The sequence below is a fragment of the Enoplosus armatus genome, chromosome 2 (genome assembly GCF_043641665.1).
Source record: "Enoplosus armatus isolate fEnoArm2 chromosome 2, fEnoArm2.hap1, whole genome shotgun sequence".
NCBI classification, from domain to species: Eukaryota; Metazoa; Chordata; class Actinopteri; order Centrarchiformes; family Enoplosidae; genus Enoplosus; species Enoplosus armatus.
Genome location: NC_092181.1, coordinates 21,182,942 through 21,209,892, shown reverse-complemented (window position 1 = coordinate 21,209,892; position 26,951 = coordinate 21,182,942). Strand labels below are relative to the sequence as shown.

General features: G+C 39.2%; 2 protein-coding genes across 2 annotated transcripts; both read right to left on the bottom strand.

Annotated features, from left to right (window-relative positions):
• Positions 1-2,374: 2,374 nt before the first annotated feature.
• cpe (carboxypeptidase E) lies at positions 2,375-18,602 on the bottom strand. Its single transcript, XM_070912714.1, has 9 exons — positions 18,320-18,602; positions 8,732-8,928; positions 8,357-8,524; positions 7,453-7,570; positions 6,899-7,081; positions 5,756-5,895; positions 4,934-5,033; positions 4,546-4,664; positions 2,375-3,599 (listed from the first exon to the last, which is right to left on the bottom strand). Exons 1-9 carry the CDS (start codon positions 18,558-18,560, stop codon positions 3,501-3,503), a joined length of 1,365 nt encoding a protein of 454 aa, XP_070768815.1. The 5' UTR covers positions 18,561-18,602; the 3' UTR covers positions 2,375-3,500.
• Positions 18,603-20,340: 1,738 nt separating this feature from the next.
• msmo1 (methylsterol monooxygenase 1) lies at positions 20,341-23,396 on the bottom strand. Its single transcript, XM_070912725.1, has 5 exons — positions 23,142-23,396; positions 22,893-23,041; positions 22,397-22,523; positions 22,078-22,232; positions 20,341-20,811 (listed from the first exon to the last, which is right to left on the bottom strand). The coding sequence occupies exons 1-5, from the start codon at positions 23,394-23,396 to the stop codon at positions 20,622-20,624; spliced, it is 876 nt and encodes a 291-aa protein (XP_070768826.1). The 3' UTR covers positions 20,341-20,621.
• Positions 23,397-26,951: the final 3,555 nt, after the last annotated feature.

The window sequence follows — 26,951 nt, the reverse complement described above, 5'->3', positions numbered from 1 at the left end:
TTGTGAGGAGTCACGTTGAGATATTGCATTTTCTAACTTTAACCATAACATTGTCCATCAGAACTACAGGCTTAACATTAACCCAAGCCTTATCTAGTCTTCAAACAGAACAGCTCTTGGAGGGCTGTGAATAGATTTTGGAATGTCGGCCTGGTATTACAAAATGTCCTCAATTTGAACTTAGATTCAGTTTCATATTAACATTAACAGTTTGTTGTAGTAGTACTTTCACAGTACTGGAGACATCTTGTACTGAAAATCCACCACTATAAAACCTTAACCTTGTTTTTACAAATGACTGCAGATGCACTTTCACAGGAGTCATCTGAGAGATAACCTCAGTGACAGTGTGTTTAACTTTTTGTATGAAGACCACCGGACAGTCATTCACAAGTGAACCTCACACTGGCCCCCCATAATGCTCCCGTATTCTGAAATGATTAAAGGAATGATGGCGCCGCGCTGGTGGCAGCCTGTTACAGCAGCTCCGTAACTTTCGATCTGTTTTTAGTCTCTTAAGAAAAAAACACTTCTGGTTTTTATTGACACAGTGCTTGTCTGCTGTGTGTTTCTGCACCTTTCTGTCTTTGCTGCTGTGACTTGTAAATTTCACCGCTGTGGGATAAATAAAGTTTATCTTATCTTATAACCTGAATGACTAGAAATTTAAATTAATATTCAATGCAGCCACAGGAATAATATGAATTCTGACCAGCATATAATACAATATTTCAGTAAATACTATTAATATTTCTCAATGACAAAGTGACACAGGGAGTGTACTTTTGAACACTACTTTACATATTGCGAACTAAAACTGTGACTACTTTGTTATTGCACACAAATAAAGCTAGTTGTGCCATTTTCAAGGTTGCAGGAGGCTGAGCTGCAATTCAAAATACGGACTTGACTGACAGTGATGTTAAACAATTCCTGAAAATGTGGGAAAAGTATGTAGCTAATATCACCAGTTAGCTAACAGTTAAATTTGCATTTTTGTGTATGTTTTGATATCCATACTAACTCAAATAAAGGAATGAATCGCTATTTCCTGGGAAATAAAGTAATAAACCTTACAGCTTTGTCCTTTGCTAAGTACCAAAGATCACCAGACCAAGTTAGCAACTAGCTAGCTAATGATGAAGGTTTAGCATCTAGCAAGCTAGCGGGTGAGGACCAAACCAGAGCTAAAAAGAGAGAAAACTAATATCCGACTTACATTCGTCAGATGGACAAAAACACGACTTCAGGGGGGGCGATATTGTCGCTCTTCATCAGTTGGATGTGGAAGTAGGCAAGTGTTTGCCAACACGTTAGCCATCACAACTTTATCCAACCGGCGGTTTGGTGATAGCTGTGTATCTGTTAGCTTGTTGAGAAGTTGATTTGCCCCCTAGCGTCCAGAAATGGAACATACTCGTATTAAACATTTGTCTCCTAGCAACCATGAAGCTGATCATGTGTGCTCCCACTCTCTTCAACAAAGGGTGTTTTCTGTGTGTATCCCATAACAGACTTACAAACAATACTTAATCATAATATATATTATTTCTGGTGTTTGTTGTTGTAGTACATGGTATCATATTATTCTTACATATACAGTACTATGCTGACTTTGCTGCTTCAAATTACACCACTGTGACACTTCACTCAACTATTACTTTAAGTACAACACTGTTCACAGGTACTGTATGTATACCAATTGCCTGTAAGTTTGAGTTTAATTGCTCTTGTATAGTTTCTATTTCTATTTTATATACTTTTTACTTTTATCTTTACTTTTATCTTTTTATCGTTTATTGTCTGTCCTTGTGCTGCTGCCACACCTGGATTTCCCTTCTGTCGATTGATAGAGGGCTTATCATATCTTATCTTATCTTAATGAGCGACTTTTTGTAAGGGAGTGTATTTTAAATATAAAAAGCACCAAAAATAAGTATCACTTCACCAAAACTTTATATGAAATTCATAAAAATGGAAAATACTTTTAAATCCTTGTGGTACAAAAACAAACAAATAAAGTTTGACTTAACTTGATTTCACTCCCACCCAAGACTGTCTAAGGAAGGATCCTAAATATTTTGTTGTACCACACCCAGTATAACTGTAGGGGGCACCAACTCAACCCATTTCAATTATATACATTTCCTTGCAACCAGCAAATGTTTTCCCAAATTCGGTTTTATTTAGGTAGAATGTAATGTCCCTTAATGAATTCTAGGGAGATAAAAGAGGGCATTATCCTCACTAGTTCGCACCAGTCAGCCTCATTAAGAAGTGCAATACACCAGTTAGTGCATATAGTACACTCCCAGTTTCTGTCTGGGGTGGCTACTTTCACCTGAAAACCAAGGAGACATGACTGCAGTTTGACAACATAAAGAGGAGTTTTATTGATCAGTTCATTCTTTGCTTTTGTAACTGTTTCTATAGCTATACATTCAATAAATTATTTCTGTGGTCTCAAATAGGGGAACTGCATACCCACAGCCAGCTAAACCTTCTCTGTTCACTCAGAAGACAAGTGTTAATTTATTCTTGAAAAACAACTTCTACACGTACCGCAGTCCTTCATGTACCATAGTATTCCCTGTGTAGTGCACATACAAAGGAATGGCTTTGGGTAGACAGAGGTGGACAGATTTATAGGTGTCATGGCCTTGTTTTCTTTTATTTTTCTTTTTAGTTACAAAAAACACACATTTCTTGCTATACCTAGTTCATAAATACAGTATATATTATAACCATTCATCTTGTGCTAAAATCAAAGCTGTGCTGCAGTAAGTTAAAAAAAAAAAATCTCAACATCAATAACATACAGGGAAATGAGCTTGCCTGTATAGATTGTTTACAATATGTTTACAGTGATTTTACAGTGTTTTTAATGTCCCTGATTATCTCAAAACCATAGCACTGTATTTTTTATATTAAAGGAAAGAAACAGATAGAGAAACAGGGTGTGTGTGTGCACTTTACAGTTACTGGGAAAGGTGTGTGTTTTTGTGTAAACTAGGGCTGTGTTTGTATTAGTGTTTGTGTATTTGTACTAAAGCCTGGAGAAACAGAGACATTTAAAACAGGAAAAAATATGAATTATTTTGGACAGAGCCATGTCGTAATGATGTAAACAGCTCTTTTACATACATAATTACTCAGTCATTCACTGGTTATATAGATGGGTGCCATGGTTACCAATCACGTGTACGATAAAGAACACAATACCACAGAAATCCACATCGATCCCACTGCCACCAAACTACTTGTAAATCCCTCCTGTGTCCGTAAGCATGTATGTGTGTGTCTGCAGGATATTCAAATGATCTACAGGAGTATGTGGCAAACCATTACATTAATAAACAATATAATCAATTAAAACATCGAACAAAAGAGAACAAAACAAATGAGAGACAATATATTCTTTTTAGAGTGGACGGGCACACAGGATGTTGAATATATTACATCGATGTGCGGACGATCAGATCATCAGCCAGACAAACGCTTTAGAAGTTCAGTGTCTCTGACATCATCTTCCACCAGTCCATCAGTTCCTCTCGCTCCTCCTCCTTCCTCTCCATCAGAGACTCCAGCTCAAAGTCCACCTGACACACAGAGAGAGCGACATGAAGACAGATGAGAGGTCAAATGTAAAAAGATGCAGTGGAGTTACTAGAGTTCTTTTTATTTTACAGAATTTCTAAATGTCTCACCAAAGACTGTATTTTAGATTTTTCCGACTTATCAAACGACAAGCTAAGACTCCCCCTGAAGGGCTTGAAAGATTAAGGCTGTCCCATGAAATCCCATGAAAAGACCAAAACCACCAATGCCTTAGTCTGTCTCAAGTACTTTCCAACCTCTCTCAAGCCCAAACCCATTCCTTCCTCAGACATAAATCTTTAAAAAATGGGTCACAAATATACAGTCCTGAAACAACTGGACACTGTAGTTTTTAACAAACATCACTTAAACAGGAGTAGGATTCTTTTCAGCCACAGAACAATACACATTTGGTGCTCTAGTGAGTATTTCTGGCAGCAGGACGGGAAAAAAACACAGGCAATACTGATTAGCCGTATTAGAACAGTCATTGTGGGTTTGGTCATTTCATGGGAATTGTTGACAATCAAGGGTTATAAAATAAAACGTTCTTAAACAGGCATTGCTTTGTTTTAAAAAGTCACAAGCAAAAACGGTTGAGAAATTGTTAAATATGCAGTATCTTCTCTGTTAGAGGTGCCTGATTATAGTGATCAAGTCACAGTTTCCTATTAGATCAAAGTCACACACTTATTTCTTACTCACATGCTCTAATATTAGAGTATTTACAATCAATTTGCAGTTTGCCTGAGATTGAGCCAAAAAATGTATTTGTACAGGATGTTCACAAACTTTTGACTGATACCATAGACATAATGGATGATTTGATCTAAGGATAGCGCTAAATGCCTGTCAGGTCCTCTGCAAGCAAGCCTTTTGGAAATATGAACGGAGTGCATGGTGAATGTGAGGCAGACTTTGGTTGTTTAACTTGTCTGTAAGTCTTACCCTGGTTGCAGGGCTGTAGGGAACAGCCACCTTCTTGATGACAGTCAGGTATCCTGGGGCAGAGGCTGCCACTTTGTAGTTTCCAGGAGCAAGAAGGCGCCAGTAGTCTCCGTCTTTGGCTACAAATACACATTTTCTCATTAATACACGCAAGCAAGCAATAAACAGAGGATCCAACGCATCCTCGCAACATTGTGTTTTCAGTACCTGTTACCATCACTGAGCAGGTGCAAATATAAATCAGCTGCTGGAAAAAGTAGTGCAGTACCAGGTTTGTCCACCAGATGACATTAACATCTTACGATTACATTTCTCATACCACACCTCATGTCAATGCAGTGTGGGTGTGGTTGTCGGGATTGTGTGAAATTGCACTGGATGCTGATACCTGTGGTGATGTCATGGTTAATGCCCTCCACGGAGATGGTGGCATTAGAAATGGGGTTGCCCTGCAGGTCTCGCACGAAGCCCTTGACGCCACGGTGAACCTACAAACTCGCACAAAGAGGCATTATCAAGCTTGGTTCAAGGAAAAAGGGCCATGGTGCTCTTTGGAGGGAAAATACACATAAAATGACACAAGGACATTTTGCATCCATTACTTGACTGTAAAAATATCATGGACCATGTGAATAAAATGCAACAGTCCTCACCAGAAAAACGACAGCAACAACCAATGTTATGTTTCTTGTCAGCGGACCTCTTGTGATCACGCTAACAATGACTGTCCTGGTGGAAGTAGTGTGTTGTCATACCACAATAAGCCCTCTAAGGTTAGTGAGGATGGTTGTAACCCTGTGAGATAGTGGTTTATGCCAACAGGCAGCGCTGGTTTCTTTTTACCTTGACGGCAATCTTTCCCAAACCTTTATCAAGTTGTTCGAGTTAGCTAAACGTAACCATACCTTGAAAATAAAGGTTTAAAATCCGAAAGGGCATTGTGCTATTTTTGGAAGAGTTATAGAGTTTATTTTGGCACTCACAAATAACGTGTTTTACCATTAAGGTACAAGGACTTGTTTGACATGTTTTAATTTACCCCATGTAATGAAACTATTAACATTTTATTCTCTTGAGATAGATAATTCCAATGATAATTTAGAGTGACTTCATTAAGATTCATTAATACCAGATTCAAAATTACATCCCATTCACCAATGAAACCAGATATACCTTTGAACATATCTAAAGTCCTGGTGGTGCTGCCTACCTGCTCGATGTAGTTGACCAGCGAGTTGCGGTTCTGCTCCCAGTAGGTCTTGAGTGTGTCCTCATTGGGGAACTTGTCACAGCTGAGCTCCAGAGTGATCTCAAAACAGTTGCTGCTGAGGTAGTTGAAGTCCTGCATTCCTGTAATGGGTCAGTTAAAGAGATACTGACATTAATGAGAGAAAGTGGCAGGAAGTCAAGATGTTGCCTATGACGGCAGAGAACAGACATTTTTGATGGAAATGAAAGCTCGGTAATTCTGGTTTTGGTGATTTTCAGAAGACAGTTAGACTTCTAGTGTTATAATGACCTGGATTCTGTCAAACATTTTTTTAGACATGCTAGTGAAATATTACCGTTGTTTAAAAACAAATTTAAACACATCCTAGCCAGTCCAATACATCAGCATGGGCAATTTTAGTTTATATACACAGATATGTCAGTATTGTTTCTAGTGCTGGATGATAAATAACAAGATTTTGCAATACAGAAATACCAAAGATATGTTAGGGGTAATTTGGAAAGTGTTGCCATTGCTTAACTTGTGCATCATGACAACTGTAAAATAGCGCCTTCAATGCATATATTGGTCAATTTTTTGAGGTGTATTTTTTATTATATATCTATTAGATAGAGTACAGAATATAGTGAATAGGAAATGAAGGAAGGAGAAAGAGATGAAGGTGACATGCAACAGATTCAAACTGAGGACGCTGCAATTTCATGGTAATGGTTTATATACAAAGCGGTTCCTACTGTAATTCAACAGTGATTAAATATGAGAAGATGACAGATATGACAGAAGTGACATGGCTCGTTGGTCTAGGGGTATGATTCCTGCTTAGGGTGTGAGAAATCCTGGGTTCAAATCCCGGACGAGCCCTTGCCAGTGTGTGGAACATGATTATACTCTTTACTATGGGTTGTCAATGAGAGGCCTGTACTATGAAGCAGGATTTGGGGTTAGTGAAGTTACTTCAGGTTTAACACTAGGTTTTTAGGGTTACAATGGTATGAGTAATAAGTATCATTCTTCATCGTTTCCAGTAACTAACACAATCTAGAAAAGCTACAAATCCCTCAGAGAAAGAGTTGCCTCATTTATCTGAACTCTTCAAAACCACATGTATTGGTAGTCACTTACCTCCTGGCACACTGTACCAGGCCCCACCGTTAGTGATGCCATCTTTGAAGCTAGAGTCGTCATCGTTCTTACGGCAGGGGGGTCGTTGAGGGTCGGACATGACTGGGTTGTAAATGGAGTAAGCCTTTGCCAGAGACTTGAACATCACATCATCTGGACTGGCACTGTACTCATGGGTGGAGCCTTAACATAAGGGAACCAACAAGTGCATCATGTTTAGACAGCGGCTATGATATTAGTATGAGGTTTTAATTGAACACCTGCATCTGCAACACATTAAATGTATGCCTACGCAAACACATTTTGTTTACTTTTGAGTAATAATGTGCAGGGAGCCAGTAAACATTTTCCATCTGATTCAAATTAGTTACAACATTCTGAAGAAAAACTAATAAAACATTTGTTGTTTCAGTTATAGGTCAACTATTTGTCTCATTAAATCAGTGGAAACATTCTCATATAGAGTATAGGGAACATTTTATATACAATTTAACAACCCAAGCAGGAAAACAGGGTGTGTTTGAGATTGTGTGTCCACATATGTGTTTGTATACCAGTGCGGGTCTCATCATATGGGTAGTTGGCCACCACGTCTCCTCCATGCAGGTTAGCTGAGAGGACGAAGGGGATATCCATGATCCAGTGGATCACTGCCTTGGTCTCAGGAGCCAGCTGCAAAGGCAAAAAAAAAACTAGGTACATACTGCACCTGCAAACACGTCAAAGAGCCATTTCTGTATCTGAAATATTACCACTTCCAACCTACACACACCAGATGTCTTAAAAACCATTAAAGGAGAAGTCTGGTGATATTCTACATTTTTTTTCTTCTCCTTCTTCTTCTTCTTCTTCTTCTTCTTATTGTTATTGTCAACAAATCTCAAGAAATGCCCCAAAACCAACAATGAATTGATCCTTCTTACAAGTAAAGTGTCACAGAGCTCCATTGTTGCCAAAAACTATTAAAACACATCAAACTGTTGTTGTTGACAATTCTCTGTAGGGTCATCACTATGAGCGACCTTTTCACACTGTTTTCACATTGTTATTATAAAAATATTGATAATGGCCGCTTTAAGTCAATCACACACACACACCATCCTGCTGCTGTAAATACTCACTAGAGACACATATGTTTTTTAATCCGCATCTAAAAATAGTCCCTAACAAATGCACTATTTACGCCTGTTTGAGTAATGTTTGCTAAAAACTGCAGTGGCCAGATGCTTTAGTTGTTGTTTTAAGAAAAATTTAATTATAGTATATTTGTGACCCGTTTTTAAAGGTTTTCATGTTCAGTAGGAACTAATGGGTTTGGGGCTGAGTGCCACAGACAGGGCAGATAAGTTGGAAAGTGTTTCGGTCTTTTCACGGGATTTGTTGACAATAAGAAATAACACCAGCCTTAAAGCCTTTTAATCACTTACACTGTCTGCATCTGCGTGTCTGTTTGCGTACCTTGGTGTTTTCATCCACAGCCTTCTTCATGTTCTGCAGCAGGTGGTTGTTGGCGCCACCCTCCCGCTCGTTGATGTAAATGATGCGGTCCAGATCGGGGAAGTTTCGGTTCAGATCCACTCCCTGCGCGTTACTGCGTCCGACAAACCAGTCCTTGATCTCTCCAGGCTGAGCAGGAAACAGGAGATGATGTTTAAACATACATATGAGTGAAGGGACCCGAGACATCGTCTGGAGCTTTGGTAATTACTATTCTTGCTGTGTATGTGTGATTTAAAGCCAATGTTTAAAGTCAATGTGTGTAGTCTTGTATGCTTAATCTGTCTGGTGATAAATCCTTGGATCAGGTGTGTTTTTGTTGTGCTGTGTCATCACCTGTGAAGCGGCCTTCTCGAAGCCGTCTGGGTTCATGGAGGGCATGAAGTGGATACGGGTGTTGTGGATGAGGTCGATGATGGTCTCATTGCCTTGCTGGTACTGGTTGCACAGGTACTGAGCCAGGTAGATGACCAGCTCTCTGCCCACGGCCTCATTGCCGTGCATGTTGGCGATGTACTTAAACTCAGGCTCACCTGCAGGGAACAAAAAGACACTTACTGTGTTGCTTTGTCACAGACAGAGATATAAGTCTACATTATGGATTCAACCTTCATCTGTACAGCGTGTTTATGGCTCAGAGCATAGGCAGAGGCATAACGTCACAATCTTTGTAAAAGAGAAACCATTTTATTCAGGAGTCATGGAAAACATTTCCTTTATCTCTTTTGGACCAAGAGAAGGTCACTGAAAAGCATTCTCATATAGGGGGGTTAGCCTGGACACACACACACCCTAACAATGGATCCACACACTCCAGCAGCGACTAACACACTGACTCATCAGCTGAAAGGTTAAACAGGATTGAACATTGCAGTCCAGGACTCCATTTGGACAATAATGGCAGAGAGACGGTGGATTATTGAGTGACACTGTCACAGATTGTTCCGTCTAAATCTTGGTGAAGAGGAGCCTGCTGTAGTGACAGGCCTGGGATCAGATTCGACTTCATCACAGAGAGTTTGACTCCAGGACATGATGTTGTAAAATTAGGGATCCTCCGGGATTTTTGCAACATATAAACCTCATGTTGTTTGTACTGTAGCTTGTAATCAGTGAATCACCCTCATGCTGTCACTGCGCTTACAAAAAAAGCACGTATGAAATTAATGCTTTCACATTTTCACATCAGACATTTTACGTGTAAAATGGTGTTTCACATTTGCTAAACATGTGAAATGTGTGGTTGTTTATTCTCAAAAAGACGACTGCTCTTTTACTAAGACTGCTCCCAACAGTCTATTATTCTTTTTCATTATTGACCCGATTCAGATTTGCAATAAATCTTCGGCATCTTCATCGTCGAATTATGAATCCAATGGTTTTCAGTTCACAATGATGGTATTCTGTCACTGGCAGTTGGTTTTAGTTGAACAGTTCAGTTCATCTACCATTTTTTTCAGGTCTGTGACTGAGCAACTAATGACTTGCATCTTTTATCCACTCCTCAAATGCCCTTGTTGGAGCATTATCCGTCGGTTCACTTTAATTGTAGCTGTTTAGTGATTGTTAATTTGTTAATGTAGTCTCACTGCTATCAGTTTATTGCTAACCAAGCTAGCCACTAGCTGTCTGGCGCTAATGCGTTGCTACTACAACATTATAAGTAACTGATCATTTACTGTTGACTTAACTGTTTATGTAGTTTACTCTTGCTGACTTTTACTTGTGTGGACTTTACATGTATGTTTGCTAGATTAACAACTGTGCTGTGCTTCCTATAGGGACTTAATGTTGATCTTATACACCTATTTTCACCATTTGAAAACCATTTTATTTTCACCATAACTTCAATTACTGTACTAACTGTTGAAATAACTATCACTGAATTAGCTGTCCAATAATTTTTCACTTTCACAATTGCTTAATCAACTTATCATTTCAGACTTATCTTTGACCTTTAAAAAATATACACCATGTAAACTGATGCTTTCTGAATGTGTTTGATTCTAAATTTGTTTCCTTGTTTTACCATGTCGTGTATGGGCATAAAAACATAACTAGATCGCTTTACCTTCACTTGCTTTGCTGTCCTTTATCATAGGAGATATTCGTTTTATATTTGAGAGCTATTTATATCAGTATGCTCAGTAATGCTGTGTTTTAATGACGAAGGCCCTGACCATCTGTTTAACATACTAATTAATCGTTCCTTCTCTTAATCTCTTCATGTATGTAAATACAAACATAGAGACGTGTGCTGCTAAGGAGCTATATAACATTTAACAAAGTGACAAATCAGATGATAAAGTGTGAGCTTCAGTATACACGCTCTTTTGATCAACTACAAACCACAGACCAATGGCTTTCTGTGGCTGTACTGAGCACTAAGAAAATATTATAAGTTATGAAATGTAGCTCCAGATGGTGAGGGATGTGTGCGTCTATTTATGTGTGCGTTTGAAGCCAAACTGCAGCAGGGGTCCTGTTTTTATAGTTTTTTTTTACCTCTACTCTGATTTGACCATTTTCAGGAATTTCTTTTGTCCTATTTGCACGTTTCACTTTGTTAAAAATAATCATAATAATAAAGCTAATATACTGTATACTGATGCAAGTGTGCACGTGTCAATATTTTCACATTTGCTTATTTGTAATCAATTTTAGTGGATTTCTTTGAGTGTTTGATGTATCTGTAAAGTGGCTACGAGTGAGTAACACTCACACACACACACACACACACACACACACACACACACCGCCCAGCACACATCTGGTAGTCAGGTTATTTTTAAATGCTCAAATCTGGTTCCTCTCTCAGTTGCTACTAATGATTTCAAGACTATAATTAACTCTTTCTGTTCTGACGTGAGTGAATGTTTTTTACAGGCTTCAGAGGCCTGACAGAGCTGTCAAACACATGCACTCAAATAGTCACACACACTTTGAAGTTGGACTAAATGAGTTACTACAATTCAAGCTATTACACAGATGCTCAGTATATGCAGACCTTTCCTTTGTCCCACACATGTAGGTAGTGAAGGTACTGCATAAATTGATAAATAACACTGAAATTTGTATTAATATCATTACTTATCATTTTTGCTAACTCACGCTTATGTAACAGCTCTGCTTACTCTTTTTTCACACATTTTTGACCAGAGTATGCATTTTTACACAACAGCGAGCGTGATGCATCACTGCGTAGGTAGAACAATTCAAAATGTCCTTTATCCTCTCCAGCTGACTGTATCTTCTCCCTTTTGTTCTCAATTTATTACTCGTCTCTGTAAAAATGTCTGTACCTCCCTGAGCTTTAATTCTCTCGGGCACACACAAAACCGCACACTCAAAGTAAAAGAAAGAGGTCACATGTGCATTGGTCGTGATAACTTCACATATGGTTTTTTGAACAGTTCCCTTTTGAAATGTATAACCACATGTGATCACAATTTCCCATTTGCGTTTTTAGAAACAGAAACAAAGTTCACAGATGAATTCATTTTGAGTAAAACAACATTTCATATGTGGTGAATGCACAAACGTGGTAGTGTTCGTACATTTAAAGCAAAGAAGGTTGACAGTGTGCACATCCAACCTAAATTGGGTACAGGCACAGGACAACAGCAGCACACAAAGGAAAAGGAGAGGTAGGCCGCTACACTAATTATTGCAAGCTCCCAAATATGGAATGATTCCACCGTCAAGGTCTTCTTCAGGCAAATATGTGAGTAAAAATGATAGGTCTTATTTTGTGTCATGTGTTCTGCAAATTGTAAGTGGAGCTGTCATTTTTTTTGGCTGCAACATGAGTCCATAAAATGTCAGAGAACTGTGAAAAATCACAGTTCACACAGTTTCCAAGAGCCAAAGGTGATGTCTTGAAATGTCTTTTTTTGTCTGACCAACAGTCCAAAACCTCAATATATTTAGTTTAAACGATTTAACGATATAAAACAGAGAAAGAAAACTAGCCAATCTTCACATCGCAGAAGAATGACTTTTGTTTGAAAAACGATTTAAATGCTTAATCAATTATTGAAACAGTTGCTAATTAATTTTTTGTCAATCAACTAATCAACTGACTTCGACTAGCCTATTGATAGCCTGCTTTTTGTTCCGTTTGCTTGAAGTGAGTTGCATCATCAAGGACAACCTCTCCTTTCCCTTGGTTTTTAAACATTTCACAAGTGAAAACATGTGAAAAACTAAATCACATGCGCCTTTTGGTAAGAGATCTTAAATATCCCTATGATCTGTGAGTAAAAGTGATGTGGCACAGATGTGGCACACCTCCTGCCTTAAACTCAAGGCCATTTTTACTCTCCACAGGTCAATAAAACCCATCTGAGGGTGACAAAACCCACTGCATCATCCTACGCTTTGTCAGGAATTATAAAAAGTGTCTGGCAGGAGATCAATACGGTCTCCTAGGTGACTACGTAATAATGACTGCTGCTGCAACGTCATTAGGGAAGCACCACATTAGGGTGCTCTCAGTCGTCGTGGCAACCCTGACACAAGCAGGTGCTTAGGGAGACAAATCAACCCGGAGGTTGAGTAAACACACTCTGTGTCACTCTGTGTCTGTTTTGTGCTCGGGTACATGCACCATCATGCTCATATACAGCCAGTTTGTTAGCTCTGAATGACTGCCAGCTCTGTCATCTGATACTACAGAGACACACACACAGAAGAGATGGAGCACCGAAACAGGTCAAATAAAAAATAGAAAAATGTTAAAATGCTGGTTCATATAATAGTACGGAGCGACATACCTACTCCTAGCTAGCCTAGCTTAGAGCGTTCAGATTTTAACAAAATACATCAAGCACCTGCTGTGTTTCTAGCATCAATTCATCTGCAGATTATTTTCTCAATTAATTGCTTAATTGTTTGGTGCATAAAATAGTTTAGTGTTTAGTCAGGAAATGGTGACAAATTCCCATGGTGATACTAGATAGATTTAAATATCTTGTTTTGTCCGAAAAACAGTCCAAAACCCCAAGATATTCAGCTGATTGATTGTCAAAATAGTTGCTGATATATTAATCGATTCATTGTTTCAGCTCTAATATTTATTTATATTCTACATTAATGTATATCTACTGGTGTAGAGTAAGATAGTAAAATTTGAACACGTCCAAGATAAAACGAAGATGTTAGTACTTAACGACAACATATCCCATGATTCTTATCGTTTTTAGCTTCATGGGAGCTGTAGTTGTTGAATGAAAAATAACTGCTGTTAATTTGTTTGGTTAAAATCCTACCATTCAGCGTGTGTGTAGTATTTAGCTCTTAGAAAGGCAGGGAACATGTTTTAGCTTTTTCATAAAGACAAATGAGAAACCCACAGAAGCGAGTAGAACAGAGGCTATGAAAGGAGGCGGGACTTTGGCTGTCTACTGCTTGAAATGGCCAATAAACAGCATGATATGAGGTGAAGTCACGCAGCATATCGAGATGCACAATATGAAGCAAGCAAACCATACAAAAATAACCTGCAAGACAGCAAATAGTAATGAAAATCGGCAGAATAAAAGGAAGAATTTGGCGGCAGAAGAGGCAAAACAACACAAAGTAGAAGAAGAAGAAGTAGTCAGAGCAGTGAAGCAGAGAGGAGGAGGACGCATGTGGCAGTCTGATGTATAATAAATGACCTCTGGCTGATTCCTTGGCCTTTCTCTCATCCTCTTTCTGTTTCTGCCTCTCCCTTATTCCCTCTACATTCTTTCGCCCACCCTTCTTCTACTCCCTTGTAACCCTTGCACTCCTGTTACATTTCCCGTTTTCTCAATCATCATTCCTTTCTTTTCTATCTCAGCTTTTCATCGGCTCCTCCTTCCGCTCAGCTGTTTTCCCTATCTCTGCTTGAGGAGGCTCCTCACAGCTAAAATGTCCACACAATGCACTGGCTGTACACTCCATTCTCCTCCATTGTAACATGTACTATTAAATCCATGTCTACCTGTGTTTCACTTTACATTCAATATGCCATCTGTCATTTGATACGACCATATCCAGCTGCTAGACACTTTAACTGGACATGTGCGTGCTCACTGGGGATTACATACTTCCTCCTTGTCTGATAAAACTCTCCACCACATGAGAAGGTCTACAGCACATTGGATGAAGCAGTGCCTCATACTCACATACCCATTACAAGATAGGGTTTCTCCTCATACATAGAAGCCTTGTAAATAGTTCCAGACATGAGAGTCAAAAGAGTTTAGCCAGAGCCCATTTCACTGAGGAGAAACCCCTCTTTTCAGCTCTTGTACACTCAGATAATATCCCAGCTGCCAGAAGTAGACACCTCCTTCAAATTAAACCCACGTTTAGTGGTGGAAGAAGCATTTCAGATCCTTTACTTAAGTAAAAGTAGCAATACCACACTGGGAAAATACACCACTACAAGTAAAAGTACTGCGCTCAAATTAAGTAAGTAAACATACATAATTATTATCAACAAAATGTACTTAAAGTATCAAAAGTAAAAGTACTCATTATGCAGCAGAATGGCCCCTGTTAGTAATATTATTTATATTTATTTATATGTATAAAATATAATGTATATTGTTTTATTATAGATCGGTTAATGTGTACATTTAATTACTTTAAATACTGTTGTGTAGTTAAAGGTAAACTTTAATCTGTAAAGTAGTAAGCAGTAACTATAGCCATCAGATAGATGTAGTGGAGTATAAAGTAAAAAGTTTCCTTTAGAAATGTAATGGAGCAGAAGTAGCCTATAAAGTGACATAATAACTGAAATAGGCCTACTCAAGTAGAGTACAAATACCATAACACTACATCAACATTTTGGGAAATGATGTCTGTAGGCTAAATATGAAGCTAGTAACCAGTTGGCTTAGCTTATCACAAAGACAGGAAACAGCTAGCCTGGCTCTGTCCAAGGGTTAGCCAACCAACACCTCCAAGCTAATTAATACTTTATATCGTTTGTTTACGCCACACACAAACAAACACGTAGAATTCGCTGTTTTATGGGGAATTATGTGCTGGACGATTTCTTGGCTCCGAGCAGTTGCCTGGCAACCAGCTGAGACTCCAGGAAGTTACTGTGCCTGACCAGGAAATAGTCCACCACATAAGCCCATGTAAAACGCCGCTCAGCAGTTGATGTGGTGAACCTGTTAGCAAACAGTTGCCCATTTACACGTCCAGTAGACACAGAGCAACATTAGCATTCATTTGGAGCTGGTGACTATTGTGTCCAAGTCCAATAATTTAAGTCCAATAATTACTTCATTTTATATATTTTACAAAATATTACCTTTTAGTTGTTTTAGTCACCACCAACTCCTGAGGGAAATATCTGGCTCTTTAGCTGCTTTATGTTCCACTTTCTTCACCAGCTAGTTGCTAACTTTGACCGCTGTTTGGTGCTGGGCTGATAGCGCTACTAACTGCAGAGTTTATGACAATTCTCAGTGGGTTTATGACTACTAGCGACCCCTTTCACAAACAAGCGGTCATGAGATCCATTGCTAATGCAAAAGTAATTATTATAGAAGAGCAGCACTTGAGTAAATGTACTCAGTTACATTGTGTTCCTACATTGCATGCACTGTATATTTATATGTAACCAGTCTGTTTACACTCTTGGCTGAAGGAAGGTCCTGTGCCGCAGCGTATGACAGATGGCTGCTTACTGACAGATGCATGAGCTCAGGAGCGTTGTCCTCCGGAGCCAGCCAGCCAGCCAGCCAACCAGGAGCTGCCAGTCAGCTCAGTGAACTAAGCCGATCTGTTGCCCCGGCAACTGCTATTTCGGCTCCACCTTAGAGTTTCAACACATTGCTGGGTCAGATAAAATATTGGTGGGGCAACTTAAAGGGAAGCTTAAAAATATTTCCGGTCTTTGCAGATTGTATTCTCCTTCACTCACACACACGTTATTCTTTTCTACCTCTGATACTGAAACCATCATCTTTTTTTCTCCCCTCTCTCTCCTTTTGCCCTATCATTCTCTGGAGCTCTTCTCCCTGTTTCCTTCTCTGTTTCATCCCCCTCCTTCTAGCTGTGGATGTTTTGCTCAGCAGAGGTGGAGGGAGAGGAGGGGAGGAGGTGCTGCCCCTGATGGTGAGGCAGCGGCTTGGAAACTCATCTGGTAGTAATAAGGGCTCCACATCGCTACTGTGACTCATGCCTGCGCACGCCCACCAGACTATTACAGGCTTATTTAGTACGAACATACGGTCATTAGACTCTGTGACCATGCAAGCTGCAAAACACACAAAACCTGTGGTGCACCGTTAAGACCACACAAATCCCCCCAGAGAAGAAAATACACCTTTACACAAAAAAATGCTAGACTTACAGTTTAAACACCACAAAGACTGTAAACTATATATACAGTAATTGTAGTTGGTTTTTCTTTTGAGGGCTCTATTTCAGGATTACGTGGATGAAATTAATCACTTCCTGCAGTGTGTCCTCTTTAGAGAGTTGGACAGGAATCACAGACCCGTTCCCAGACGTTCATTGAAGATTAAACGTACTACAGGGTAATCCATTAACGTTGCATTATTGCTCTATAAGACCCAAAACAGTGTCCGGTAACAGTATCAGGAGTACAAAGTTTACGTTTACGTTAACATTTACAGAGTAGTGCACTCAATGTTAAATTTGTTTTGGATTAATGGGTTTAAAATTGAGTAAATGTGTAAGTTTATATTTATTTCCATCACTGTCCCTGGTCAGAACAGCCTTTATCAAGATGGAGACAGGCATTCAATTTCTGACATTAAGAAATAGACAATATAGCTAAAAGAGCTAGACTTTTTAATCATGTATGGTCTGATTTAATTCCAGCCTGATATAAAACACCATAGGGAAGAAGTAAAAGGAACACTACAGAGAATTTGGCTCTCAGTGTTTGCCCCCGTCACACAAACTGCTTAATAATTCAAGCCCATCCTCCATTTCCACAAAAAAAAAAAGCCTTTGAAGCCCAGTTAAAATCCGCTTCCTCTTAACAGTGTGAAAACCAGTGTTTAATACGGTAAGATGTTTTCTACTCCTGCTGTTTCATGGCTGATATTCTGGAAACATCAGATGAATTTCAAGGTGATGTTATGCACTCCTAAATGGACTTTTTAGCGATAATGCACAGAAATAGAGGCTGATATTAAAATAAGAATAAGGTGCATTGCATCTAAACTGAACAGGGTGTGTAAACTGAAGTCTCACTTCTTCTTCTTCTACTCTGTGGTTTCTTCCAGCCTGCAGTCCAGTCCTGACAGGATGAAGGAGTGTGATGGGGATGCTGGGAAGTCATGACATAACCCTTAGGTCCACTATGGAACATCATAACTGCTCTAACCCTCTCAGGACTTGCAGTTTCATTTAATATTCAGTCTCCTCTTTTGAACTCTTTTCTCTGATATGTTGCACCCAACACTGCTGACACTTTTGATTGGAAGGGATGATAATTCAAATCGCAGCCCGAATGAGCCGTGGCGTGATCCACCGTCTTTGGCATGTTGTTGTTGTTTTTTTTCTTTTTCCATAACCACGACTCGAGATAATCACGAAGAGATCTTTATCAACCAGCAAAATGGCGGCGTTGCGTGGCTGATCCCACAATCTATCATCTAGGTTTCCTCTGAAGTGATGCAGCAGGCCCCGCGCTCACGGTTTCACGCGCAGCACGACTCACCTGCGCTCCTCCTCTCCGGGGCATTTGAGCAACATCAGCCTCACGGGTCGTGTTCTGTGTAGCCCTCACACTAAATAACAGCATCTGCAGGCTGCTATGCGCAATATAGTGCGTGATGTGAGTGTGTTATCACAGCGTGCGGTGACGGGTTCCTATACCACGAAGGAAAGCGGGGACAAAGGGAGCGGGATGGGGCGCACATTCACCGCATTAAGTAGCAGACTTTGCGTAAAACTGACCAGGCTCGTGCGTCCCGGGGTTGTCGGACATCTCCAGCACCAGCAGCTCGCGGCCCTCGAAGCTCTCCCCGATGGTGTAGATGCGGGTGATGGTCGGGCACTGCAGCCACACCGACACCAGCGCCTTCCGCAGCTCCTCATAACGGTGGTACTCGAAGGAGATCTCACCCTCGGTACCGGCTGCGCTGACCGCGGCGACCACTGCGGCCCCGAATAAAACTACCGAAAGGAACTGTTTCATTTTGACGTGTCCTGTTTTCCCTAAGCCCTGTCTGTCTGCCTGCCTGCGGCTTGGTCCCAAGCCTTATCTCTGTGCTGCAGCCTCGCTGTAGGCTATAAATATCTGTCCCTGTGCTGCTCTCCCTCTCTGCCTCTATCCGACTGTGATGCACTGCCGTACCTGAGCGCAGACTGCCTCCACTGTGATGCTGGAGAGGGGGTTAGTACATCCGCTCACAACTTTCAAAATAAAGAGGTTTTTATTGCAGAGATGAACAGCAGAAGGTAAAATAAAAGGCAATAATATTTGGAGGGGGGCAGACAGCAAAGACGAGTCTATACGGAGACCAAAAGCGTTCAATATGAATTAATAAATAAGACAGAATATATAACTATGAAATGTAATCCAATAAATTGCTAAAACACAGCTTATTGTTTTAGTTTGAGTTTATTGCAAGTCAGTTTTATTTCATTCCAGTGAAACACATAACACATTTCTTTATTGATTTCATATTGTTTTATTTACTTACTTAATATTGAATAGTTTAGGTTTCCGTGAGGATATTGCCTGTTTATTCTCTTTGCTTGAGTTGAGATTGCTTTTCAAATTTGTATCCCAGTTTATATCCAACCAAAGGGGGGCTGCAAAAACACAAGAAAGACTCAAAAGCTTTTCCTCAGAAAGTATAGGCTAAAAAAGAGATGCTTTTATTTTCAAATTTGCATGCTCAATGCATGTGTCATGAATCTCTTGTGTAATTTGACAGTAAATTATAGCTCCAAGTGTTTTGTTGCTTTTTTTCCTGTTTTGTATCACTTTAAATTGGACACCTGAAGCATCGTGAAGATTGCATGGCATTTTTCACTATTTTCTGATATCTCATAGACTGAACAGTCATTAATTGAAAAATAATGAACAAGTTAAATGATAATGAAAATAATTGTCAGTTGTAATCCTTGCTATTTTGCTATTAAAGAGCGCCAAAGTAAATACAGCCAATGAAAAATGAATCCCTGAGGTGACACGAGAAAATAGTGCGATTAACATATAATAAAAACTGCCTCACTTCCTGTTTGGTACCTCCTGCTGCTGCTGGCTGACTTGATGCAGCTGTATGTGCTGGATGGGGCAGTAGGGGTGTGTCCACAGTGCAGCAGAGAGGAGATGGAGAGAATCTATACAGCATACACGCTCTTGAAATCATCATTCTCACTGAGAAGATTCAGATCTGGGATGTTAACAGAAACTGATCCCATGTCTATGTAGAAATGTGTCCATGTGTCAATAACAGAGAATATCTTATTTATATAGTGGCACATATATCATGATGTAATGAGCATGAAGCGTTATGTCCAAATTATGTCGAAAAACTGATCAGCACAACCAAACCTCTGTTGAAATTTGTTCATATATGTTTATTCTAATATGACAAAAAACAGAAAAACATTTTCAAGGTTTCTTTTTGTAAAACCAAAACAGCATTTATTTATTCTTACAGTATTAAACAAAACAGGCTTGAACAACCTGCAAGTGCCATATTACCCAATCCCTTTTAATCAAAAATGTACATGGGTTTGTATCAAACATGCCTGACTTGTTTCAGAAGTCAGCACTGAGTTTCGACAGTTTCCGCCGAACTGCAGCTGCAACACAATGTCACTCTGACTCAGGTTAACTCAAGAGGAAGCGCTAAAGTGCTCAGACATTCAGAGGTAAAAGGAAGCATTTCACAAGAGAGTCGTATGGTACAACTGTTTTTCATTCAATGACCAAGCAAAGCAAAAAAACAAAATGAGGATGTTGATGGTTTTTATTCAGCCAGCAGCTCTTAACAGAAGCAGACAACAATACTTCTTTTGCAGAAAGGCACAGAAGACGGACTGAAGTCAACATGAAGTCCGATTCGGAATCAAACCGCAGTTAGTAAACCTTCAGCATGTGTGTGTGTGTTTCGTTAAGTGTACAGAGAGGAAGCCCTGTTTGTGTGTTCACTGTCTGTCTGTACAGCTCGCTGCCTCTTCTTCACTCCTCCTCACAGACCAGATGTGTGTGTGTGTGTGTGTGAACAGAGGTACGAGTGGTTTACTGCTCCTTCTTGTCTCCCTGTTTCTGCATGTACTTGTTGTACTGGTTGTCCGTATTCAGCAGCTTGTCCCACCAGGTGAAGGTGGAGGCGTAGTTCCCAACGAAGTTCATGTGGTGGAAGTCGTGGAAACGGGTGCCGGCATAGAACGGGATCAGGTGGAGCGGGTTCAGAGGGATGTCGTAACCACTGAGAGGGAGCGAGAAATAAAAGGGAATTAAAGTCTGTCAGCTATTCATTCAAAGAAATCACCAATCTTTGTTATCAAGAGTCAATATTTTCATTTAAAAAGATTCTTCCAACAAGACAAATGCTTTTCAGATGGAGCGTAGGAAGTGATTAAAACCTATGTTTTGTAATGGTGGTATTGTATTTATTTTGGTTGGATATCAAGAGTTTGTTCCCACAAACAATAATACTTGGTGACTTAGCGCTCATGTATTAAATACTGTTGCACATGACAGAAGTAATTTATGATGTGAAGATGAAAGAAAGTCAAACTTGTGTCACAAACATTGTTTTATCTTAGAGGCCATAATTTCATAAAAATGCAAGAAAAGCTAACAAAAGAAAATGATTTAAATTAAGTCAAAGTCTAGAAAAAATGAAGAAATTATTCATTTTATCTTTTTCTGAATCTATTTATTTTACCTCTCGTTTTGTGTATTGTTCTACATTTTCTAACTTTTGAGAGTTATATATGTTGTGTATTGTATCTGTGATTAAATTATTACTTTATTAATGATGTAAATTACAAAGATAGTGTAATTTAGAATCAGTGGGTTATTTAACATAAAATGATACGGAATAAAATATCATTTTCATAAATCAATCATCAATTTAATAACATTTTATATAAAATGAAATTTTAGCAAATTCATGTTCAAGTAAGAACGTAACAAAAGCACAGAGTGACATGAAATATAAAACAAAAGAAAAGTTAAGTATAAAATAATGTGCTTTAAAAAACATTTCAACAAAGACAAAAAGCTTGCTTGCCTGATCAATAGAGGATTTGTCTTTTTTTCTGTATGTGCATGTAAGTCCTCAGTATAAATACATGTATGTAATCCAAAAATAACAGCAAAATATAAACATATCATAACAATAAGCCTGCAGTATCTCAAGAAAAAAAAGGAGTTTTACGTCACCTAATAATATAACAGTAACGTCTGCTGTTCTCTGTCACCCTCTAGTGGTCGACCTCATAAGTTACTGACAGAGTTAATATGATGAGAAACGTGCAGTTTCTCATGTTACCATCGTCTCACTGTCTATTGTAATCAGTGATGTAACTGCTGCTCTGTTTCTCCAATGTTTGAAAATTGTATATATATTTTATATTCTGCTCTTTTTATATATAAATGTAATATTATAGTAATAAACTGTCTGACATAACTCTATTTCTGAGACCTCTGAGGGAGGGAAGGAAAGGAAGCTGTTACTGTGTCCTACCTGTGCACATCAACGGTCTCCAGCAGGCGGAAGGACACCCAGGCCCACAGGAAGAACACGTGGTTACAGAAGATCATGATGCCGATGAAGAACCCGGCTCCCAGGATGAGAGTCTCAGCAGGATGAGCGTATTCTGCCTGCATGCCGAACGGAGACTGAGGGACAGCAGAGACACCATCATGAAGACATGTGCATGTGTTTGCTTTTTCACATGTGTGGGAGCTACAGCATGTTTAATAGGTAACTCTTCAGTAAAGAGATTAACCAGATAGTGGGGTGTTTGTGTTTATTTGTCTTGTCACGTGGGTGTTGCGCTTACAGTGAACTCGTGGTGGACTTTATGGATGTATTTGTAAATCCTGCGGTGATGCAGCAGGCGATGGAGGAAGTAGTGCCAGGTATCTTCAACAACAGCACAGCCGAAGCACTGAGCCAGGACATACGGCCTTGAGGGGGAGACAGACAGAGGAGGGTCATCACACTGAGTTATTACTTAATCAATTAAATTGAAATGTTTGTTTGCAACAAGAGACAAAAACATACATGATCATTCATACACACCCTGTCCAAGATGTCAAAGTTAAATTGTTTTTTTTTTGTAAAGCGCTTTAAGCTGCACAAATAAATGTATTAATATTATTATGTTATCTTTGTTAAATTTTGCAGTTCAAATGAATGATTACAAGCAAATCATAATTAACAAAACTAGTCGTTCAACTGTTTGTTTTACACATGTGATGAGTGAGTTTTGTCTCTTGTTGACAGCCCACTGAGTCTACATCAAGGGTATTATGTTTTATTGTACTTCCACTGACCATCGAGGCATGGAGTCCCAGTCATAAGGGATGTTGAAGAATTCAGTGAAGTAGTAGGTCCCACAGATCAAAGGCAGCTGGATACAGAAATGGTTGAAGAGCAGCATCTTGAAACATCTCCACTGTTTCTCCCAGGTCTCTGGCTTGTCCTGCACACGACACATGCACATAGAGAGAAGGTCTATTAAGAGGCATGTCATCTTAGATTTTTAAAAAATAAAATCCTAACAACCAAACACCCACACACACCTGTTGGATCTTGTATTTCTGCATGAAGGGCATGAACTGGAAGAGGAAACCAGGGAGGCAGAACAGGAAGTAGATGAACTCATGGACGATGAGCGACCCCCAGGTGGCGATCTGGAACTTGGTGTAGTTGTCCATCATGTAGCCCCAAGCGTGTTTCAGGGATGGCTGGAAGGGGTTTTCTGGCAGCGCTGCATCTACGTACTCCACCGCCAGGTAGGCAGAGCTCAAGATGTCTGCCGTGCCGTTCACCGCCATGATGGACAACGTGAGGTGACTGCAGGTCTGGAGAGAAGACTGGAAAACAGGAACACCGTGTTACATGTGCAACTCTCAGAGTGGACGCATGACTGAAGTCATTACAGCTACAGGTGGACAGCTAATAATATCAGTCATGTTAGTCAGTCGACTCCAAGTTTGTCTCTAACTCTCAAAGAACTTAAACACTCATGAAAATCTCTTTAAATCTCAATTTACAATGTATGCAAATTATAAATTCACCAAAAGTTCAGACGCTTTACTTTGCTGCACATGCACAGTTCTTAACTGAGTTATTTTAGTTGTTGCCACATTTTAACGTAAAGTCTATTCTATGTCTATTGTAGTTATTAACACATTTTGCATTATTTTTATGAATATACAAATACTGTAAAACTATAACCAAACAATATCACAATTTAAAATGTGTACTAATCATAACTACACCCACAATTCAGACACTTTGGTTTGCTGCACATAAGTAGTGGTAGTTTTCAGTTTGTGCATCTCAACTTGTCTGGTCCGTGTACAGTTGGTTTTTGAAACAATAAATACGATTTACAAGCATGCAGAAACTCTACTAACACACTGTAATGTAAGAGGTACCCAGATCCTTTATTTATGTAAAACTTGTTACAACACCATGTTAAAAGTCCCGCATTCAAAGCAAAATATACCTAAAGTATCAACAGTAAAAGTACTTACAATGCAAAATGGCCTCTTTGACAGTGTTACATATTACATTACTGGATTATTATCGAGCATTAACATATAAGAAACATTTCAATGGTGCAGCTAGTCAGGAGGAGCTGTTAATTACTTTATATAGTAGGGTAGTTTAATCTATAGTTAATTCTGCATTATATTTTATAAATGTGTCATATATTTTGTATAGTTGCGCAGTAAAAAGTACAACATCGAGTAGAAGTAAATGAAAATAAAAAGCAGCATATATTCAACCACTGCAGTATTTAAAGACATTTACCTGCACATATACTACTGAATTACAGTACTAAACTCACAAAAATGTAACTAACTTTCAGATCACAATTTACAATATGCACTTGGCAATGTGCATAAGGCTGCAATAAATACTATTCACACCATTACATTCTACACAGGAGCATGCAGAATCAGACTGCTAGCAGACTGTTAGCACAAGAACTTCTAACGTTACACCTCAATGTAACAAGCCGACAAACACTCACAGCTGCCAAACATGTCGGTACAGACAGAAAAGACTTGGACAGCTAAAACATCCCGCTGCTCTCCCTGACACCTGAACACTGACTATATCTCATGATTATTAATCATAACAACTGGTGTGTTCCAGATTATGAAACAGGCCTAAATATTTTTCTTAAGGTTTCACGACTCGCGGCCGAACATCTGTCTCTATTCTTCGCTGAAATACAGAAGCAACAGATGTACTTTAGCATTAACTGCTCAAAACATTCAGCTAAATACATCGTTTGAAGGCAACAATAACAGCGAACTCTCACCTTACGTCGGTACGTCCCGTCTACCTGAGCGACCGGCGGCCGGCAGGGAGAAGTACAGTCATATCGAACCATCTGATTGGCCGAGGGGAGGGGAGACTGACGTCGGGGGGCCGTGCGGCGTCGCTGATTGGTCCGCGGGATGGAGCGATGATAGTGAGACTGAGGGTTTCTACAGCAACGGCCAATCAGAGGTGAGCTCTGCTTTCATAACGTTCGCAGTGCTGAACAGACTGTATGAGCGAAGAGATGGTGTGGTCCGGAGAACTTTGAGTCATACGTGTGTGTCTTCCGCCTTAAATCTACATTATAACAGATGGATACTACTACTGCTGTACTATATTTACTAGTACTACTGTACATAATCTACTGCACTTGTTCCACCTGGTTACTTACTGTTTACTCCTTAGTATATATATTTATTACTACCCGTTTACACCTGAACACATCACTATATGCATATTTATAATCATACCTGTCTACAACCTGTTCTCATTATACATTTACTACATTACTGCACAACCTGTTTAAATTAGTTTATACATTTTACTATTATTGTACACCTGTCTACCACAAGATTATATTTTATTCCTATATTTCAGCTGCTGCACTATTTCATGTCTTAAATTCTAAGAGAGAAAAAACCCATTTACATACGTGACATATTGACTGCTTCACTGTAATTAATGTGCATATGACAATAAAGAACTTGTCATGTTTAACATTTAATTGTGACTATAGGGCGGAGTATCATTTGTAATTTTTCAGTAGTAGTGCTAATATCATAGCTGAGTTTCTGTGGCAATACCAAAGCAATACTTTACCTCAGTGGTGGAAGAAGTATTCAAAGCCTTAATTAAAAGTACAGCACAGTACTGTACTGTACCGTACTGCATTACAAGTAAAATTCCTTCATTCAAAATCTTATGTAACTACAGCTATCAAATAAATGAAGTGAAGTAGAAGTACAAAGTCGCATAAAATGGAAGTAGTCAAGTACAGTACAAGTACTTCAAGAATGTACTTAGTCATTTTCCACCGCTGCAAAAGAAGCAAAGTTCTCAAATACTAAATCTAAATACAGGCAGAAGTAAAATACAAAATACCACAAAAGCTAAGAAGAGTGTGAAACTGAGCAAGCCAATGATGCTTTTGTCACTTGACAATTAAACTCTGGTCAGTACCAAAAAAGTATCAATGCAATAAATAAAATAAAATTTCAATAAATTAATCACTGTACAATTATCAAAATATCACACACAGCGTGTTCCATCTCAATGTTTTACTGATTTGGCAAAGTTTTAAAAACAGATTATATAATTTCACAGCTTTAAATACAAGAAGCATATTTATTAATGATAATATAAAACAAGTAATGAAACATTTTCAAAGTCATTAGCCTACAGGACATTCCTCAATACACTGACAAGAAACAGCGATACCAGTTACTATTATAGCAATTTTCAATATAGGAGGAGAGGGAAGAGAAAGAGGCTGCAGGAAAAGAAAATCAAGAGTAGGTTTGGTCACTTTCCAGAAAGAGAGAACAGATTAGTAAAGTAGTAAAGAGAGACATAAATAAAGAGACATATTAAAATTGGCACATTCATAGTACGTCAGGGTGTGCAGTAGTTAATAGGGTTGCTACACCGAGGGAGAGGAGGGTACTGTTGAAGGACAGGAGGTTAGAGTTGGGGACCATGCAGTGAGTTCAGGCTGTTGTCGTCATCAGTGGTTACAACCACAGCAAAGACAGTAAAGCACTGATACATCCAACTGTTTTTCACCTCAAACAGCTTCTCCCTCTGTCTGTCACTGTTTTTGGCAACATGAATGAGGCTTCTCCTTTAGCAGAAGAGTCGTACTCCAGTGAATGTCCATTTTTTTTACATTTTCTGCAACTGCTTCTCACATGGCTGTTCTGAATTCATGCGGGCTAACGCAACCGACGCATCCTCAGCAATCTAGAGTCTCAAATATCTCAAATACATTTCTTTACGCCAGAACAGCGGTGCCGAGTCCAGCTGTGCTCTGTCCGCTATCAGTTCTCGAGACG

Coding starts and splice junctions, on each gene's coding strand:
- cpe (XM_070912714.1), bottom strand. CDS start 18,560: ATGAAACAGTTCCTTTCGGTAGTTTTATTCGGGGCCGCAGTGGTCGCC. Junction 8,929..18,319: donor CCCCGGGACGCACGAGCCTG/GTCAGTTTTACG, acceptor TGTTCCCTGCAG/GTGAGCCTGAGTTTAAGTAC. Junction 5,034..5,755: donor TGGTCAACTACATCGAGCAG/GTAGGCAGCACC, acceptor GCGAGTTTGTAG/GTTCACCGTGGCGTCAAGGG.
- msmo1 (XM_070912725.1), bottom strand. CDS start 23,396: ATGGCGGTGAACGGCACGGCAGACATCTTGAGCTCTGCCTACCTGGCG. Junction 22,524..22,892: donor TGGGACTCCATGCCTCGATG/GTCAGTGGAAGT, acceptor CTCCCCCTCAAG/GCCGTATGTCCTGGCTCAGT. Junction 22,233..22,396: donor AAGTCCACCACGAGTTCACT/GTAAGCGCAACA, acceptor GCTGTCCCTCAG/TCTCCGTTCGGCATGCAGGC.